This window comes from Colletotrichum orchidophilum (genome assembly GCF_001831195.1).
Source record: "Colletotrichum orchidophilum strain IMI 309357 chromosome Unknown Scaffold_74.1, whole genome shotgun sequence".
NCBI lineage: Eukaryota > Fungi > Ascomycota > Sordariomycetes > Glomerellales > Glomerellaceae > Colletotrichum > Colletotrichum orchidophilum.
Genome location: NW_019173030.1, coordinates 60341 through 80275, shown reverse-complemented (window position 1 = coordinate 80275; position 19935 = coordinate 60341). Strand labels below are relative to the sequence as shown.

The window sequence follows — 19935 nt, the reverse complement described above, 5'->3', positions numbered from 1 at the left end:
GTCACAACCCTCTCGACTTCTTCCTTCAAGATATTCCATTCTGGATCCCTGTCTCCCTCCTGTCTGGTTGCACGTTAGCTTCCTGGGACATCAGTTACAGAGCACCCATATAAGACGTACCTTACCTGGCCTCGAAAACCCCGAGAATAGACTCCGTCTCTGAGTATCATCACAGTTCTCGTCGCCAACATGAGTGGTCTTCCAGCCGGCGCCCTCAAACTCGCTCCCGGCCATCCGCCGAAACCACCCCAAGGCGCGACAGTCCCACGTGGACCACACCCGCCGCCTCCTCCCCCGGTGCCCAGGGCTCCTCTCCCGGTACCGCCAGCTCAACATGTCATGCAGCGACCAGTGGCCCCGATGGTGGCTCCGATGATGATGCCTCGACCCATGCCGGTTCAGCCCCCAAACAATGTGATCCCGCCAGAGCTGCGGCGCAAGCGTCTCGTTGAGCGTTCGGATCTTCGCAACGAGCGCATGACCGAGGCCGATGCACGCGAAGCCTTGTCCGAATATGTCGTATACCGATTCGAAAAGGTCAATGACCCAAACGAGATTGACGACGAAGGTAACCCCGTCAAATCGACCTGGGAGAATGTCATCCGCACAGAGGTCCAAGACCTCTCCAAGCCGGCCATAACCCGAACTATTCGCCAACTCGACATGGAGGGCAAGACGGCAGTGCAAAAGAAGATGGACCTCACAGGGACGCAGCAGCGTCAGATTGAAAAGGCTCAAAGCAATCTCGATGCACACAACCTTGACAGGCGGTTCTGTTACACCATGCAGCAGATCAGCACCAAGATCAGGAAGCTCAGCAGGGACTCCATCGAGTACCGCCAGTACATGGCCGGGAAAGAGGCAAAAAAGGTCGTGGTAACCAAGGTGAAAGAACGAAAATCAAAGAAGAACCTCTTGGAGACCATCGCAATGACAGTATATTTCAAGCGAGAGCCGCGCTCCGGTGAGGATGCAATGGCCATCCTCAAGGAGAGAGAAAGGGAACTCGAACAGCAACGGCGCTTGCATGAACAACAGCGACAGCACCGTCATGATCAGGAATTTTTGGCAAAAGAGCATCGTAATGCGTTGGCGTTGCGACAACAACAAGAGGATTTCCAGCGACAGTTTCCGATGCCACTGCCGGCTCCGCAGCCTCACCCTCCACCACAGTTTCTGCAAGGTGGCAAACAGAAAGCCGATGTCAAGGTCGTCGAGATGGACCATAAGAAGGGTAAAGCCAAGATTTATAACCTCGCTTCCAAAAGTTCGCGAAGCTCAGGAAGCTCGTACTCGGACGAGAGTTGGAGCGATACGGAATTGACGCCAGGGTCGTCCGCCACTGATTCCTCCGAATCCAGCAGACACGGCCGCCGCCCGCCTCGCAGTCGAAGCCGCGGTCGTAGTCGAAGTCGTAGCCGCAGCCGGAGGCGCCGTCGATACCACGACCGTCCTGAGCATTACGGCATCAAAGTGACACGCCATCACACGAAACATGACCATCGCCTCCTTGATGACGACGTGCCTCGAGGTCGTATGCCTACTTCACTTCCGCCCGCACCCTTGATAACGCCTGGCAGAGCCGACCACTTTGAAGATGAGATATTCCGGCCGCAAAGGATGACAGACAGGGCTCATGACAACGTGCTGCAAGATATCGAGCTACTCACTGGTGTCGGCCGCCGTCGTCAAGTTGCGCCGCCACCCCGTGTCATCCACAGGCAGCCTAGCTTCCGCATTGTTGATCCGGAAGAGGTTGTGCGTGCAAGACATGAAGACGACTTGGACAATGTGAGAAGACTGACGATCCGCAACGAAGTGAGATTCGAAGATCGCCAGGGGAGCGAGGAGGACCTGGCTGCCGATATCCGAAAGGCCGATGCGCGGAGGCGACACCTGGAAACACGTTTCCGTCGGCCTTCTCTAGAAAGAGGCGCTTTTTTTCCAGACAAGGAAACGTACGAAGAGAGAGCACGACAAGCAAAACAGTACATGAACCGGTACCTTGATAATCCGTTTGAGCCGCTGGGGCGGTCAGGCGGGAGGTACCACGACTAAGGCAGCGCGAGTTTGCCATTTTTTTTTTTTTTTGGGTTTCCTTCCACACTCGAGGATGTCGTCGGGAGCCACACGTCTCATTGATCGGCAAGAACGAAACTATTCTATGTTAATGCTTAAGTCGAACAAAGTTAGACAGGCAGTGTCTTTCCGGAAGGGCAGCATAGTGAGATTGACCAATGAAAGATCTGAACACTCAGTTTGACCAAGTAATGATCTTCTTCCTCGTCTCCGTGGAAACAAAATGTGGCAATGCAGGTTGCAGAGACGCCGAGGTAGCACAGTCCCGCAAACATGGAAGGCGAGAGCTTGAATAAGTAGTGACAGGCCGGCGGAGACCTGCCCAAGCTTCATGCCCAAAGGAAGCCAAGAGGGCCGGCTGCAGATAGGTAGCCCCCCGTGCCCAATGTGAGGCGAACAGCTTCTCCGTCGACGACATTGCATCGAGGCGCAGGACCATTCTGCAAAGGAGAGGAGCTACGTGGTGAACGTGGGCAGTCCGCAGCCAATGACGGATATTGAGTAACATGCCATTGGACAATCCAGAAAGTCTGGCATGGTAGGCCGATTTTTCTCACTAGGAAGTGGCATAAGTCTTTGGTGTGGATGTGAAGTTCCAATCACAGGAAAGGAAGACGAATGTCGAACTAGGACGGAGTATAAGTCGCACGAAGGGGCTTCATCCTCCCCAACCTTGACCTATTCACGGGTCGTTTGTTGAACATGTTGAAAACCAAAGCCAGGTAGTACCTACCTAGGTAAGGTAGTCGAGGGTTCAATTGGTGGTGGAGCTACCTCATCACTAGTGCGATGACTAAGCCGAATTGGACCAACTTTCGCGCCAAGATTCAGGAGGGGCTTTACGCGTGCAGGCGCGTTCGACCACAATCGGGACCGCCCTTCCAGGACGGTGACAGGTAGAACTCTTTGCTTCCCCGGTCAGCGTGCGACACACAGCAAAGCCTCTCACGTACGCAGTTCCACGTCAAATGTCAACAAGCCAACCCCTCGGATGACGGCTGGAATCACCAGCCTCTTCCCCTTTCGCTACTCGCCGATACTCCGCCAACTGACCCTCAGAGCAGCAATTCGCATTGCTCATGTCCACACCTCTGCCTCAAATCCGGATCTAGATCCGCACACAGATTCAATGTTGGCCAGAGCGAAGAAGGCCTACGAGGACAGCGCTCCGCCGCCGCAGAAGAACGACTTGGCCAAACAACTCTTCCCCTCGAGCAGCCCCAGCGCCACTCAGAATGGGAATATCATAGACCAATTCAAAAAGACAACCCCGACGACCGCGGTGCCCCACGCGACGACGAACTCAACAAGGCCTCCGCCGGGGAGGACTGCTAGTGTAACGCACTTCGTAGGCAGCAATCGATCTGCCCTGGACTCCATATCCGCCCCTAATGGCAAATCATTCGCCTCCCTCTATGCCAAGTCTGACTCTTTTCGAGACGAGCCGGATACTCTGTCTAGCCAAAGTGTGCAGGCCAACTCGAAACCCGCCGTCTTTTTCGCTGAAGATGACTTCAGCGACGATGACCAGCTAGACCTGGACTTCGAAGCCCCGTCCGCTTTGCCTTCACTCCCCAAGCCCCCTGTTGTGGCGAAGAAGATCAACCCGCAGCAGCCCGAGGAACCTTCGACACAAGTTTTACCATGGTCCTCCTCTCCCGCGTCACATTTTGTCCACCCTCAGCTATCCCGCACGACTTCTGCCCAGAGCTCGCTCAAGCGTGAGTCTCCAGAACACGTCGAGTCTCTAGTGGCCCCGCAGCCCAAGAAACGCAAGCTCCCACCAAGTTTCAAAAAACAGGACTGCACTCCAGTGCCACAAGACGAGCCGGAGGTTTCGAGTTGGGCGGCCGGTGGTGTCACACCTGCTCCTAAGAAAAAGAAAGAGACCTGGAACATGACTGCCAGTGCCCTAAAGGAGCAGAAGAAGCGGTTGAAGACCCAATCCAAGAAAGCCGCCGCCGGCGAGGACGGATGGAACATGGACGAGATCCGAGCCGAGGTGACGAAGAGCAACCTGCCCAAGCCCAAGGCGTCTGTGATTGCTCTCACTCAAGAGCAAAAGCACGTTCAGAGCCTCGTTGTCAACAATGGTCAGAGTGTCTTCTTCACAGGCCCGGCAGGAACTGGAAAGTCGGTCCTGATGAGGTCAATCATTGCAGAGCTCAAAAAGAAATGGGCGAGAGATCCGGAAAGGCTAGCCGTCACAGCGTCAACAGGCCTCGCAGCTTGCAATATCGGAGGCCAGACGTTACATAGCTTCTCTGGAATTGGCCTCGGGAAGGAAGACGTCCAGTCATTGGTCAAGAAGATACGGCGAAACCCCAAGGCCAAGAACCGCTGGCTTCGTACCAAGACGCTGGTCATTGATGAGGTCTCGATGGTGGACGGCGATCTTTTCGACAAGCTTTCACAAATCGGCAGAACCATCAGAAATAACGGCAAGCCCTGGGGCGGCATCCAACTCGTGATTACGGGTGATTTCTTCCAGCTGCCCCCGGTCCCTGATGGCGATAAAAGCAGAGAATCCAAATTCGCCTTTGAGGCGGCGACTTGGAACACTACGATTGACCACACGATTGGCTTAACGCAGGTGTTCCGTCAAAGGGACCCAGGTATGTCGAAACAAAACACGAGTACAAACAGAGTAGATGGATGCAGCAGCTAACCAATATTAGTCTTTGCCAACATGCTCAACGAAATGCGTCTTGGCAGGATTAGCGACGAGACTGTGCAAGCTTTCAAGAAGCTGACGAGGCCAATTCCCGCCGAGGATGGACTGGAAGTCACCGAGCTGTTCCCTACGCGATATGAGGTGGAGAATGCCAACCAAGGTCGACTGCGCAACCTGCCCGGGGCACCCAAACGGTACGACGCAGGCGATTCCGGAGATCCTCAAATACGCGACAAGTTGCTTCAGAATATGATGGCACCCAAAATGATTGAGCTCAAGGTTGGCGCCCAGGTCATGCTTATCAAAAACATGGACGACACACTTGTCAACGGTTCGCTCGGCAAAGTGACTCACTTCATGAGCGAGGGAAGCTTTGAAAACTGGGACCCGGCGAACATGAGGGCCGACACTGTTGAGGATGTAGACGAGGATGGAGAAGCAAAGGCCAGGCGCAAAATCAAAGCTTTTAGCAGAGAAGTGGAGGAAGCAACCAGGGGCACAACCCAGTATCCTGTCGTGGAGTTCTCGGCGGTGGATGGATCTACCCGGACCATCCTCTGCGTTCCAGAAGATTGGAAGGTTGAATTGCCTAATGGCGAGGTGCAGGCTAACCGAAGCCAGCTGCCTCTGATCCTTGCATGGGCACTGTCGATTCACAAAGCCCAAGGCCAGACATTGGAACGGGTCAAGGTTGATCTCGGCAAGGTGTTTGAAAAAGGCCAGGCCTATGTCGCGCTCAGTCGAGCGACCAGCCAAGAAGGCCTGCAGGTCCTCCGTTTCCAGAAGGACAAGGTGATGGCTCACCCTCGGGTCGTAGGGTTCTACAACAAGCTCTACAGTGCCGACATAGCCATTGCGAAAAAGCCGCCACCAAGCATGGCTGATTTTCTGCACAAGGAGAAAGACGCGAAGCCCGTCAAGAGTACGTCTGGAATGAGCGCGCGGTCTCAATCATTTGTGAGGAAAGGTATCGAGGTGATTGATTTGGACGATGAGGAGGAGGCAATGGCGAGCTACGGTGGTTTTTGAAGTCGGATCCGGAAAGGATTTTGGCCTTAACATAATATGGCGTTTCAGGGACACCTCGTGAGCAAAGGTCCTGCTCAAGTAGTCTAGGCATGGTTGGAAGGGGTTCATTTGGTCTTGATGGTTGTCTGGACATAGATAGCGTTGGACTCGGACGCTCTGGTTTCGTTTTGAAGCGCACGCCTTTGTAAGACGGAAAATACCTCTGCTCTTATAACGAACAAGTAAGACAGCACGATATTGGAAGACGTTTGTCGTTGGTCAAGTTGCGCCGTTGTCATGGTGACCAGTTTTTATCAACATCAACGACATGCAACCCCTCTCGATTCAGTTTGTGTCTGCGGGGCTTCAATGCTCTCGGTTCAGTGTTTCTACTACCAGAGCTGCTGTCGCTATCCTTGACGAGGCAAAAGGAAGATGTGAAAGCGGCGCATAGGTGCTATCTGTGCTGGACGATAACCCGAGACACCTATACCTTGTTGATCGTGAAGGTTGGCGCATTTGAAGGATATTGCAGGTGGTAGCACAGGAGATTCCTTCAGCCAAGTGCACCGAGCTTTTCAGTTCGTACCTACCTAACTGGGCCCGGAAGCTTGTGTCCATGACGTTCATCCCTTCTTCCTGGGCATGCTGTAGCTGCCCGCCACCAGCAAAAATCCCCGTGACCTTCTGGGACCTGCGTGCCCTGCGCTTGCCCTGCGCTTAGGTACCTTACGTCCCCTGCGCCCACCTTATCGATAAGAACTGGGAAAAAGTTAAGGGAACCTGAACCCAGCAGGTGCGTGTGCCCGAGGGGGAATTGGGGGAAGCAAGCTCTCCGGTTTGGTCATTCGTCGAGATCCAAGGTCAACGCACAAATTCACTGTCAACGCCAACTTCAGTACTGCGCTCTCACAGCATCTAGCCGCCAACGCGTCCACTTGGCGATCTTTTTGGGGCCACTTGCGATATCCCTAGAGCTACGCGTGCGGTCAATTCGCGCATTCTGTCCTTGCGACGACGCCCCAACCCAACGCTCCTTTCGTGTATCCTGACACGGTCGACGACTCAGCACGCAGACGCTGTGACGTATTCGTCACCATGGAGTTCATCGGCTTGCAGATGCTGGTGACACTGAGGCAGCCTCAGGGTACGATGCTGAAGGGCACTGTCAGCGCTATAGAGGCCGGTACCAGTCTCACACTGAGTAACGGTACGTCGTTTTCTCTTCAGCTTCACTCGATGCCCAGTCCCACTAACAGTCGCCCACATAGTCTTCACTCTCGGGACAAACCATTGGCTCCCAAGAGTCAATATCGACGCTGCCAACATCCTCGAGCTTTCCGAATTCAAAGAGGATGCTGCACCCAATACATTCACGGCGCCGGGCGTCAGTCCCGTCCCTGCGCCTGTTGTCAATCAGCCTGCGCAGCCGGCCTTTGCGGACCCCGCCATTCTCAGTATGGGAAAAAGGCCTGACTCTGGTATCATGAGTGGGAGCGAAAGCCAAACACTGCCGGAAGCTGTTCCTCAACCGGCTGCAGAGGCAACAAGGGACCTTCGGCCGGGGCAACCAGGGGTTCTGTCTGGTGTCCACCTGACAGGAGGGCTGAGAGACGACATTGTGAGCCTGAGCGAGACCTTGCAGGAGCTGGAGGTGGATGATTCGACGCCCAACGCGAAACGAAATCCTGTGGAAAACAGTGCAGTATCGCAGGATGCCAGTGAGGTACAGGGTCAATCACAAAAGAAAGGCAGTAGGCGGCGAGCGAAGCAAAGAGCTCGTAACGGCGCAACGGAAGAAACGATACCAGAAATCACGCCGATTCGCGGCAACGCAGCTAACCGGGGGAAAGGCTGGAGGCAAACTCCAATGCTGCAAAGCTCACCTTCCTTTCAGCCCTTCAACTCGCTGAAACGGGGCCTCAAAGGGAAGAAAGACCTCCCCGAAAATGGATGGGCCTCGGAGGATGTCACAGAGGACATGGTTGAGTTTGATTTCGAGAACAACCTTGCAAAGTTTGATAAGCGAACGATTTTCGACCAAATGCGCAAGGAGGACTTGGTTGATGAGGCAGATCGACTGGTTTCGCACAATCGCCTACCCAAGCCAGGAACGGCGGGAGGGAAGAACCTCCATTACTCTGAGAACGTCCTCGACCTGCCAGCTGCGTCGGCAAAGACGAGTCAAGATTTCTGGAATAGCGAGGCCGATGATGCCGCTAATGGAGTTGATCGACTAAGCGGCCGTGATGTCCGGAGTGCTCAGAGTAGCCGCAGGGCGGAAAGCAAACCAGGGGCTTCGAGGAGGTCGCAATCGCGGAAAGCGAGCGCGCAACTCACCAGTCAGCCCCTGAATCGCGTCAACTCCAACGTACGTCTGAACAGACAGCCTCAAGCGTTGCTTCGTTCTCAAGACAGCCCAAAGATTCTTCATGGCACTAACCACTTACAGCACGTCACACAGTCCGGATTCTATCTCGAACCGTCAAATCGACGCCTGGAGACCGTCTCGGCTCTTCAGATGCTGAACCTTGAAAACATTGCAGCCAACGAGATCGGACTCACGGAAGATATGATGGCAGAGAACGCAGGGCGAGGAATCGCCGAGGTTACACTGCAAGCTCTGGAGGACCCGGCGATCCAAGTCCGTTTCGGTACGGGTGGTGCAAACGCTCAGAACAGCAGTTTGTCGGCTTCTGCGACCGTCGTCATCCTGGCTGGCAACAACAAATCCGGAATACGAGCCATTGCGGCTGCTCGCCACCTGCGCAATAAGGGTCTCAATCTCCTGGTCTGTGTGGTTGGCATCGAGCGTGAGCGAGATTTGCTCGAAGACATGCGACAGCAAGTGAGAATCTACAGAAACTTTGGGGGTCGCGTACACAACAAGATCGAGTTGTTCGAACAGCTTCGCAAAACAGCCTCTACTCCAGCAACATCGGTCACACTCATCATCGACGCTCTTCTGGGCCTGGCGATCTCTTTCGAGGAGCTGCGGACTGGCGACCAAGCCACCGTGTACGAGTTGATAGAATGGGCCAACCGAAACGAGGCTTTCGTTCTCGCGGTCGATGTTCCAACCGGCATCGACCCATCCACCGGAAAGGTCAGCATCATTGATGGCGGGCGTTTGTACGTCAAGCCTCGGTACGTGGTGGCGATGGGCGCACCAAAGAAGGGATTGCTAGAGGCGATGGCGCCTATCTCGGACACCGACCCTTCGAATATTCACGGTGCTGGAGCGGCTGATGGCCATGCCGCTGTGGCTGAAGACGAAGACTGGAAGCTATTCATTGCCGACATGGGTCTCGGCGCGACCGTATGGAAGAAGGCGGGTACCAAGATTCGGAGAGGCATCGACTTTGACGATAAGTGGGTTCTCCAAATGCGATACCAGCCAGCACTTTCTCAGGAGCAATGATTTCCTATCCTGGGGAGGGAAAGAGGGCTTCACCACGGAGTTTTTTATGGGAAATGGATCATAAAAGCGAGTCAACCTTTTTATTGCATTGTTTGGGCATTTACTTTCTCGCACGACGGTGGAGGGACAGCATACGGGATGAGGAGTTTGCACGCAGCCTTCCTATTATTATATCCGCATCGGAGGACGGTGGACATGATCTTGTATGATATTCCAATCACAGCAGCTATTACCGGGCTTGGTCCGGTTTTTCTGTTACTCATTGCATGCCACCGTTTGCGATAATTGCCAGGTTGGAAGACGTGAAGCATAAAACACGCAACCTGAACCGTGTGTGAGGATGTAGACAAACCCATGTGGGTGCCCCCAAAAACCCCGCAATCGCCGGATGTGAGAAGAGGCAACCGGCCGGCGTCCCGTGTGGATACTCGGGGCAAGGCAAAAGATCGCGCGGGCAGGTGAACGTTGCGTTGGGGGCCGGGAAGTGCAGCACAGCGTCAATAGCTGTAGTATTAGTGCTGACGGACGAGGAGGCACACGCGAAGCTGGTTCCATTGTGGGGGGGAGACGAGTTGCGGCTTCATACATGATCCCTGGATAGCAGCAGGCTATGATTAGATGGTAAGCGCAAGTAGACGGTATCGAGCTGGCAAGTATTGCGGGATGGGATTCTCAGCAACGTTAACTCGAGGTTCCATGGTACGGGAGGGAGGAGAGGTCAACACTCTCAGCCCTTCCTACCATAATCGGCATTGTGATGATGGCGCTCGAATACGAGCTTCTCTCTGCAAGGCTGCCATCAAAAGCGCAGCGCGAGTTACACAACACTGTGAGCCTGGGAGCCGTAGATAATGCATCGACATATGCAGAAGCGCGGGTCAAGAGGCCGTTGCTACCTACCTAGGTGGACTTGGATTTCATGGGGGGTCCGGGCTTGAGAGGACGACGGGGTAGCCCGCCCATGATATGAGGAGACCTTGGTTTTTCAGAAGACGGACCAGAAGGGGCTGTGTAAGATGATGCTGGCAATAGGTAGTCCAACTGTCATCGCAGGAGCAATTGTGCCATGCGCCTTCACGATGGAATTTGGCAATTCTGTCTTGGAGGGGGAGTGGGGAAAGTCAGGCCATGGCTGAGGCTGAGATACGCCAGCCTCCTGGTTGGACACATTTATCTCGTCATGGTGCTGCTACCCTAGCCAAGGTAGCCGGATCAGGTCGCAATTATCGAGCTCGGAGGCCCATGGGTTTTATTGCATCAAGATCTTGTCACGCCTTCTTAGGAACTCATTTGAGAGGGATGTGAATACCTGCCACTTCGATCCGACATGTGCGAGTAACGGGCCTGCAGGAATGGCAAGAAACGATCGAACGATTGCCAGCATATGGACAAGGAAGCATGGAAAACAATCGTCCGGTTTCTGCAGCGTCAGGCTAGCGATGCCGTGCCCTGTGATGTGAGTGTGCCACAGGGTGCTAATGGCTTACACAGCCAATGGCCCCCAAACCTGCAGTACCTTAGCCTGGAAGGGCTGCATTTCATCTTGCAGCAGCAGCCTGCCAGCCCAATTGCCAGACGTCTGGTACCCCTGGCGATGAAGACATGGGAGGCCAACGGGACGATACCGGGCTGTGACCACCCAGGGCGGGTATCCGTCGCCTCTGATATAAGAAGGTTTTGTCGACGCCTTGCTGAAAAGGGTTTCAGCGTGGGCGTGGCACTAGTTTCCTCACCCTTGGGCGAACACAGACACAAGAGAGTCACGACCTTTAACAGATTGACATACTCCAAATCCAAAGGCAAATACAGACGAACAACGAAAGCCAAATTGCTTGGCTGTCGACAGCTCGGTCCGTCCCGTCACATCACGAGCCCGCCGAAACCCCACTTCAGATGAGCTTCAGGTCCGACATGGTGGAGACTGGCTCCGACGCCGGGGGCCCGCCCCATGGGTAAGTGAGCATGGCATACCCGCCGCAGTTTGTAAATTGCAAACGCAGTGCTGACCAAAATGCTTAGGCGGGCCGACCTGTCAAGCCATGACCATAGTATAGCGCGCCGCATGAACAATTACTCAGCCGTCTCTTGGTTGACCGAGGCGTTCCTGCAGGCGCAAAACCGGTCCGCAAGGATCGCCGCCGGCAGCCCCCGCTCCGGGGTCGGCATCCTCGGGCTCGGGCTGTTGGAGCACCACATCAACCTCCTCCCGACCATGCGACACGCCGAGGCAGTCCCCATGTTCGACCACTTGGCGGGCAGCGCCAAATACCTTGGTTGGCGGCAAAAGGTGGCGACGTGGCCGCTGTCCCAGCAGGAGGCGATGAACAATCGCAGCTTTGCCGTTTGATTGGGGGGTAGAGACGGATTTGGAGGGGAGAAGGCGTGGGAGGCCGTCGCCGGAAGACTCATCTTCGGGGCTGCCTACACAGAACGAGAAGTGGGAGGTGGAAGGGGAAGGGCCCGTTTGTTCGCAGTAGTCAGGCATCCTAGCCGTCATTCGTTTGCCGCCGGATGCATCGACCGTCCAGGCTTGGGTATGGGGGCTGCCAGGATGGCAAGTCTCGGAGGAGAGCAAACGTTTTGGATGCTCAGCTGGTGGACGGATTCGCCGCTCCTTTGAATGATTTGTCGCAGAAATAACAAAGAAGTCGCTCGCTCCTTCTGCCTGTCTCTGACCGCCGCGACGCTAGAGGCTTTCGTATACACCTGGTATCGAAGGTAAGTCGGTAAGTACCTTTTTGGACAGAGGATAACCCCGCCTCAGGCGACAAGGCAGTCGATGGCGAGACCCATATTGAAGTAAAATGTCTACTATGGTGATGTGATTTGCCTAGCTGTTAGGTGTGCAATTGCCATATCGATAAAAGCTCACTAATGCAGAAAAGCGATAAGGCAAAGTACCGGGTTCCAAAAGGCAAGGTGGATTAGGTGGAGGACGTGCGTGGGACACCGACTCGCTCAGAGAGTGCGTGGCCCAAAGGCTGCCTGTCGGGCCCTCAAGGTCAAAGGTCAGCAAGAGTGGAAGCTTCCAACACTTTCCACTGCCCTGACGACACCGTCACCACCTGAATCGTAGAGCTTGGGCCAGATTCGACCCCTGGAGCGGCGCCTTACTTAAGCTGCTGAGTGCACCGGAGGGCACTTAATCCGCCCCACTCTATGATTTCATTGGTTGTCCGGGGGCCGCTCCCAGGGATTGCCGCCGCCTCCCGTCACCACCTTCCCGCTCTTGCTGGCTGGCCTTTACTACCTCCATTGCTGCACCTGCCTGTCTCCGAAACAAAGCTTCCCATCTGCAAACCTCCCACCCTATCTCCGCCAACCACGAATTTTCCTTCCTCTCACCTCCAGGAAGGGATATAAACCAACACCAATCGTCTTTCCTTTCTGATTTCCTCCTCAATAGGGAATCCCACGATTGACAGCTACCCCACACAGCTGACGATCCCACCTTCATACTCGGACTTCGACTGCATACGAATACCCGAATCATCAGAAACAGTCGATCAAGATGGCGCCTCCGTCGGAACAGCCCGCCGAGCACAAGAAGAAGGTCAACTTGATGTGAGTACACATTCACTGCTGCGTTCTCGCGCAGTAGCTCGCGTACGGAAGGAACTTCGCTGACAGTACCTACCAGGGATGCCTCGGGTGCTGAGGTCAAGGATGTTTGTCTACCCGACTCTCGATGCAGACGCATGTTGTGACGATCGAATTTAATACTTACTGTTCTAACAGCAAGATGACACCGCGACCGCTATTTTGAAGAAGAAGAAGAAGCCCAACCAGCTGATGTACGTGGGCTCTGGGAAGCGTGAGACCAGCTTCGTGATGCTAACCGAAGCAGGGTTACCGATGCCGTCAACGATGACAACTCCATCATTGCCCTGTCCGAAAACACCATGGAGGCTCTTCAGCTCTTCCGTGGTGACACTGTACTCGTGCGCGGCAAGAAGAGAAAGGATACCGTCCTGATCGTCCTCGCCGACGATGAGCTGGACGATGGTAGCGCTCGCATCAACAGAGTCGTCCGCCACAACCTGCGGGTGAAGCATGGTGACATGATCACCATCCACCCGTGCCCGGATATCAAATACGTATGTCTAAGCAGGAGACGGCTTCTTCTTCAAGCTCTGATTGCTAACCCCCACCGCAGGCCAAGCGCATCGCTGTTCTCCCCATTGCCGACACTGTTGAGGGCATCACCGGCTCTCTCTTTGACGTTTTCCTCGCTCCCTACTTCCGCGAGGCCTACAGACCTGTCCGCCAGGGCGACCTCTTCATCGTGCGTGGTGGTATGAGACAAGTAGAGTTCAAGGTCGTCGAGGTTGACCCCCCCGAATACGGCATCGTCGCACAAGATACCGTCATTCATTGCGAGGGCGAGCCTATCCAGCGTGACGAGGAGGAAGGTAACCTGAATGAGGTCGGTTATGACGATATTGGTGGCTGCAGAAAGCAGATGGCCCAGATTCGCGAGATGGTTGAGCTTCCTCTTCGCCATCCTCAGCTCTTCAAGTCGATCGGTATCAAGCCTCCTCGTGGTGTCCTTCTTTACGGCCCCCCCGGTACCGGTAAGACGCTGATGGCGAGAGCTGTCGCCAACGAGACCGGTGCTTTCTTCTTCCTCATCAACGGTCCCGAAATCATGTCAAAGATGGCTGGTGAATCAGAGTCAAACCTACGCAAGGCTTTCGAGGAGGCCGAGAAGAACTCTCCCGCCATCATCTTCATTGATGAGATCGACTCTATCGCGCCCAAGCGTGACAAGACCAACGGTGAGGTCGAGCGTCGTGTCGTCTCTCAGCTCCTCACCCTCATGGACGGCATGAAGGCCCGCTCAAACGTCGTTGTCATGGCTGCCACTAACCGCCCCAACTCCATCGACCCCGCTCTGCGTCGTTTCGGTCGTTTCGACCGTGAGGTCGACATTGGTATTCCCGACCCTACTGGACGTCTCGAAGTTCTCCAGATTCACACCAAGAACATGAAGCTCGGTGACGACGTCGACCTGGAGCAGATTGCTTCCGAGACCCACGGTTACGTCGGTTCCGATATTGCTGCCCTCTGCTCTGAGGCCGCCATGCAGCAGATTCGTGAAAAGATGGACCTCATCGATCTTGATGAGGACACCATCGATGCTGAAGTTCTCGACTCTCTCGGTGTTACCATGGAGAATTTCCGCTTTGCTCTGGGTGTCTCCAACCCCTCCGCTCTGCGTGAGGTCGCCGTCGTCGAGGTGCCCAACGTTCGCTGGGAGGATATTGGTGGTCTCGAGACCGTCAAGGCCGAACTGCAGGAGAGCGTCCAGTACCCCGTCGACCACCCTGAGAAGTTCCTCAAGTTCGGTCTTTCCCCGTCCAGAGGTGTCCTGTTCTACGGACCCCCCGGTACCGGTAAGACGATGTTGGCCAAGGCCGTCGCCAACGAGTGCGCTGCCAACTTCATCTCCGTCAAGGGACCCGAACTTCTCAGCATGTGGTTCGGTGAGTCTGAGAGCAATATCCGTGACATCTTCGACAAGGCCCGCGCCGCCGCTCCTTGCATCGTGTTCCTCGATGAGCTGGACTCCATTGCAAAGGCTCGTGGCGGATCCATGGGCGATGCTGGCGGTGCTTCCGACCGTGTTGTCAACCAGCTTCTGACTGGTAAGTTTTACTCCTAACGCTAAATTGAGATGATCATAAGCTAATTCTGATGCAGAGATGGATGGTATGACCTCGAAGAAGAACGTCTTCGTCATTGGTGCGACCAACAGACCCGAGCAGCTCGATCCTGCCCTATGCCGTCCTGGACGTCTAGACTCTCTCATCTACGTGCCCTTGCCCGACCAACCCGCCCGTGCTGGTATTCTCAAGGCTCAGCTCCGCAAGACCCCTGTTGCCGGTGACGTCGACATCGACTTCATTGCATCCAAGACTCACGGCTTCTCCGGTGCCGATCTTGGCTTCATCACCCAGCGTGCGGTCAAGCTTGCCATCAAGGAGGCCATCACTGCCGACATCCAAAAGACCAAGGCTCGTGAGGCCGCAGGCGAAGAGGCTATGGACGAAGATGAGGAGGATCCTGTCCCCGAGCTTACCAAGCGTCACTTTGAGGAGGCTATGCAGATGGCTCGCCGTTCCGTCAGCGACGTTGAGATTCGCCGGTACGAAGCCTTTGCCCAGCAAATGAAGAACGCCGGCCCTGGCGCGTACTTCAAGTTCCCCGAGGGTGAGGGTGCAGCCAATGAGGCCGCCAACAGCTTCGGTGACGCTGGAAACGATGATGATCTTTACGACTAAGGGATGGGTGGGTTAGAGTGCCATTTAATGCAGGCATGCCCTCGTTGTATTCTAGTTTTTCCTTGCTCTCCGATGCATCTGCGTCGTCACGCGTACAGATGATGGGCCGGGTCACAGAAATTCGAGCCTATCGGCGGAAATCTGGGGGCGGACGGAGTTGGTAGACAGGTAGTTTCCATGATACGTTGACTATACCAAGCCTTTTGCTTATGAATCGTCGGGTGATATGTTTGTGAGACTAATATTCCTAGAACTACTTAACTGAGTAGCATCTCGTGAGTCTCATACCGACGTTGGACGGCAAGCCATACATGATGAGATGTCTCACGGGAAACAGCTGGTGCATGGATGCGATTGAAGACCACAAAGATCCGAGGGATTCTTCATTTGTGCTCTCTCTCTCTCTCTCTCTCTCTCTCCCTCTGTGTCTCCGTCTCTCTCAGAATCGGCTATGTAAAGAAAACGAATCTCATTTGTTCTCATTCCTTTCATGGATTCATGTCAAGAACCCTCTCAAAGATTCGATTTATGTGTACACGCAATGCCTAGCCTGGCATTGTCTTTGGCTGACATCAATGGCTTTTATCATCAACAATGGCAGTTTGCTCAAACCAACCAGCATAGGCGTGCTCTATGAGCATCTCACACCTGAGTGGATCGTTATGAGCATCGCACCGGCGCCGCCTCCCACTCTCCGGTGGCACTCATTATCGGTCACTGGTCGTGACCATCTCCTCCCAAGGCCTGCTGCCACACTCTCTCCCACTTTCTGTGGCATCACCATCATGTCCGCATCGTTCCATACATCACAGGTACACCTCAGCTTCAGCTAGCACTGTCAATCTCGCAGACAGCCTCCAGGCTTTCTTGTGTGACCTTGATAGCCTCGTCGATCACAGCCGAAGGGATGGCCAGGTTCGACTGAACACTCGGGTCTGCACCGGGTGCCGGCGTGGAGGAGGCGGTCCCGTTTGTCTTCTTATCCTTGTCCTTTTCTTTTTCTGAAGCTGCCCCGTTTGTCTTTGCTGTTGAGGGGGATGCAGTGGAGGGGGCTGAGGGATCGAGGGTGTCCTGGCGGACGTCGTCTAGGACGCGCCGGAGGAGGTCTGGGAAGGTCGAGACTTCGCCTGTACGTAGGAGATTGAGGGCGTGGTTCTGAATGAGGGTGGGCCAGTTTGCTTGATTCGCGTGGAGGGAGTGGAGGAGCTGTTCCTGGATTCTGGGCAGGGAGGGATGATGGTCAGCTCCAAGTTCGAGGTCTGGGGGTTTGGGAAGATGAGGCCTACTTTGTGACATGACCGTCCTTAAGCAGTAATGTGTTGATTTGCGATCTTAGCTCTGGGTCTAGAGTGGCTGCTGAGTGATTCGCGGCCGAAGGTGGCACCTTCACTGGAGTTGACGGTGTCTGGCTCATATTGTTGATCTGCGGGTTTGTGTGTGTATCGACTTTGAGGTGTGCCGGAAGAGACTTTTGCAAGAATATTCGCAGAAAAGTTGCGCCCTGATATGAGGCTATCGGTGTTGAGCGTGGCAGCGAGAGCTGTTGGGTCGACTGTGGAAGATCGATGGTAGAGCTGGTAGGAAGGTGCTTCGCATGCGGTTGAGCGGGAGCCTTGAATCCGTTATTAGCAGGGAGAAGTCAAAATATGACATCGATAGACATACCAGTCAGAGTACTCTCAAGAAAATTGCTGGGTATCGATATCTAAAGCGCAGTGTCCTTGGTCAATTGAGCATTCTCGGTCGCAGAAAGTGGTGATCTTGGTGGCAAGGCTGACTTTTTTTGGGGCCGCTCCCCGGGGAAGCTCAGGCTCTCAGCAGCTGACGGTGCTCACTAGTGCGCGAGGCTGAAATCATGCAGGGGTTTTCTGGTTCTGGCAGGCGGCGGGCACGTGGGGCCGGCTTCGATTTTGCGACGATGAGCCGCCTAAACCTGGAGGGCATTGCCACTGAAGCCACTCCATTTACCTACCTACCTTAGACTTTAGTATGCTAATGTACGGATACTGGCCCCCCTCCACACCACACCTGCCGACTCCACTCTCATTTTGTCAGAAAAGGAGGGACCGGCTTCCCCAAAGTTTTTATTGTCCGCCGGACACCTTCCCTTCCAATGCGAGAACTAAATGGCCATCGAACGCCAACTCAAAGCTCATTGGCCTCTTGTCAAATCACATTCATCCGAACCATTGATATCCGTTTCGCTTTCGGCAATATTTATTCTACTGCGTTGTTGGATGATATTCTACGCAAATTCCAAGGCAACGCAGAACGCCGAAGAGGGATCACGAACATCGTCGACGAAGCACCCGACACAACTTCAGCTTTCTCAATCTCATACTTCATCTCGATTACCAACTCGCCTGATGGCCACAGGTTTCTCGCTTATTCCCACTCATCCCTCATTCCTATATTATTACGAACACCGAGCCAAAGTACCGCCATCCGAACGACTGACCCTGGGCCGATGACAGCTCACATCTCGTCCGCTTGTCGGTGAAGGTCCTTGCTCGATCTTCTCACATGTCACATAGACTTTGCCTTTCCGCGCACTCACACACTTTGAAAAGGACCTGACCCCCAGCAAACCTATGGCGAGTGCACAGCAAATGTCCCACTTGCACACTGTCTCCAACATGCACCCAGAAAATCTGGCAGCTGCTAGAAGGTCCTGAGGCGACCCCGCCCTCGCCGTGACGGGGCGGGCGGGGCGGGCGGGCGGCGATGTCACAGTCTCCATGAGGACCACCCTGAGAGCCGACTGCCTCCGGCCCGTCCCCGAAAAGCATGACCGCACCGCGCATGGAATATAGTCAAAGCTACGGCCTGGCACCCACTACTTACGGATCAACGCACTACTCTCACGAACCGGGCCTTCCCGCAGCGACAATCGCTTCCCGAGAAAGTGTGGCAGGGCCCCGTCTCTTCCGCCCCCCTTGACCGGGGGTTTGGCCCGCAGGAAGAAGAGAGGACGTTCTCTGCGGATTGGACGATGAGAGGATGATCCATTTTCGACTGCTTGGTGTGCGTAGCCGAGCCGGGCGCTGTATCACCCAGCCATGCAAGGCGAGCAGATCACCAACGGTCATGTTGGATCACCTCCTCGAACCAAAAACTTCGCCGAGGACCGGGTGCTGGGATTTGCATCTTTGCGGGAAGTCCATTTTCTTTTTTCTTCTTTCCTGCCGGGTATGGTTTCCGGAGGCTGGACGACGTTACTGCAAGGCGAGTCGTAGAGTTGCGTCCGCTCGCTGCGTCGGAGACCCCCCATGTGGAAGTCCACATTGTCGGTCAAGACTCTAACCCGACTCACCGATTCGAGAAGCAGGGGGATTCCCGGACTTGCTTCCGGTGCACTGCAATTTTTTTGGCTTGGCTGGCTGGCTAGCCCGCTGGCCCGCTGGCGCCGCCGCCGCCGGCGCGAAGAAGTAAAGCTCTATCTCAAACCCATGCCATTCCGACCTTGCATGACAACTTCTACACCGAGGGCGTGATGGAAGTGGACGGGCATCTTAAGCGGCATCCATGTGGTGTATTCCCATTCGGCCGGATCGCGGGAGGATGTCCTTCGAGACATACCTGGATAGAAGTCACAGGATTCTCAGCCAATGCTTCTCCGGATGGCGTTTTCGCTGCCGAGTCCTATCTATATTGCGTTTTGGTCGCATCATAGATGCGTGTAGCGATTCATTGCCATGCTTTACCTGTAAAGCAAGGTTTCCGGGGCAAAAATCTCAGGTTCCCTTCCTGCCAGGGTATGAAATGCTTCCCTTTCCTTCTAATCCCCCCCTTTTCCCCCCCATAACTTGAAAGCCGTTTGCGATAAGAGAAGCAAGCTGGGCCCGTTTTCCCAAATCACCCCAGACAAGCATGTAGTACACCGACCCCCTTCACCGCCACTATCCGGCCATGCAGGCTGATAAAACACCCCCAGCTCCAAGAGCCGAGCCCACGAACAACAACCCCGGCACGGTACTAGCACGGTACCGGGTTACCGTGCTGCGGAGAGTCCACACAAAAGTCTACTTCCCCCATCTCGGCGTAGCTAGCCGAATGCAGGCGGGAATCTTGGGAAAGGAAGGCAGGGAGAGTGTAACAACAAAATGGGAGGGCACCGCGGAACCAACTTCCTTGTGGGCCTCCCGTGTACAAGAACTGCAACTACTTCCATGGGAACCCGTTTCTGGTTTCCATCGTACGCTTACCTCTCCTCTTGCACCATTTCCTTACCTCCATTTCCTACACCAGGTGCTTCACACGCCCCAATCAGCCGTTCTTCCGCCACGGGGAACTGCCAGCGACTATAAGCACCGCATGAGGCAGGGTTTCGTGTGATTCGGCGACTGACTGGATGCTGTCGTGTTGTCGGAAAAGACCAATCGCGCCCCCTGGCTTGTCCAACGTCTTGCTTGGCCGCACCTTTTTTTCTCGTCGCACCGCAGTCTTTGGACCAGACGGTAGAATAGGAA

At 54.8% G+C, this 19935-nt stretch overlaps 7 protein-coding genes across 7 annotated transcripts; 6 read left to right on the top strand and 1 right to left on the bottom strand.

The window, feature by feature from the left end:
• Positions 1–189: 189 nt before the first annotated feature.
• CORC01_08599 (uncharacterized protein) lies at positions 190–2058 on the top strand (the record flags this gene model as incomplete). Its single annotated transcript, XM_022620229.1, has 1 exon — positions 190–2058. One exon carries the CDS (start codon positions 190–192, stop codon positions 2056–2058), a length of 1869 nt encoding a protein of 622 aa, XP_022473223.1.
• Positions 2059–3070: 1012 nt separating this feature from the next.
• On the top strand, positions 3071–5782 carry CORC01_08598 (DNA repair and recombination protein pif1; the record flags this gene model as incomplete). Its single annotated transcript, XM_022620228.1, has 2 exons — positions 3071–4694; positions 4758–5782. 2 exons carry the CDS (start codon positions 3071–3073, stop codon positions 5780–5782), a joined length of 2649 nt encoding a protein of 882 aa, XP_022473222.1.
• Positions 5783–6859: 1077 nt separating this feature from the next.
• Positions 6860–9182, top strand: CORC01_08597 (DFDF domain-containing protein; the record flags this gene model as incomplete). Its single annotated transcript, XM_022620227.1, has 3 exons — positions 6860–6971; positions 7033–8132; positions 8214–9182. The coding sequence occupies 3 exons, from the start codon at positions 6860–6862 to the stop codon at positions 9180–9182; spliced, it is 2181 nt and encodes a 726-aa protein (XP_022473221.1).
• A 1893-nt stretch (positions 9183–11075) lies between these two features.
• On the top strand, positions 11076–11529 carry CORC01_08596 (uncharacterized protein; the record flags this gene model as incomplete). The annotated part of the gene is made up of 2 exons (XM_022620226.1): positions 11076–11134; positions 11202–11529. The coding sequence occupies 2 exons, from the start codon at positions 11076–11078 to the stop codon at positions 11527–11529; spliced, it is 387 nt and encodes a 128-aa protein (XP_022473220.1).
• An 812-nt stretch (positions 11530–12341) lies between these two features.
• CORC01_08595 (uncharacterized protein) lies at positions 12342–12545 on the top strand (the record flags this gene model as incomplete). Its single annotated transcript, XM_022620225.1, has 1 exon — positions 12342–12545. One exon carries the CDS (start codon positions 12342–12344, stop codon positions 12543–12545), a length of 204 nt encoding a protein of 67 aa, XP_022473219.1.
• A 148-nt stretch (positions 12546–12693) lies between these two features.
• Positions 12694–15466, top strand: CORC01_08594 (AAA family ATPase; the record flags this gene model as incomplete). The annotated part of the gene is made up of 6 exons (XM_022620224.1): positions 12694–12746; positions 12823–12850; positions 12921–12976; positions 13030–13279; positions 13339–14830; positions 14886–15466. The coding sequence occupies 6 exons, from the start codon at positions 12694–12696 to the stop codon at positions 15464–15466; spliced, it is 2460 nt and encodes an 819-aa protein (XP_022473218.1).
• Positions 15467–16291: 825 nt separating this feature from the next.
• Positions 16292–16880, bottom strand: CORC01_08593 (uncharacterized protein; the record flags this gene model as incomplete). The annotated part of the gene is made up of 2 exons (XM_022620223.1): positions 16292–16685; positions 16753–16880. 2 exons carry the CDS (start codon positions 16878–16880, stop codon positions 16292–16294), a joined length of 522 nt encoding a protein of 173 aa, XP_022473217.1.
• Positions 16881–19935: the final 3055 nt, after the last annotated feature.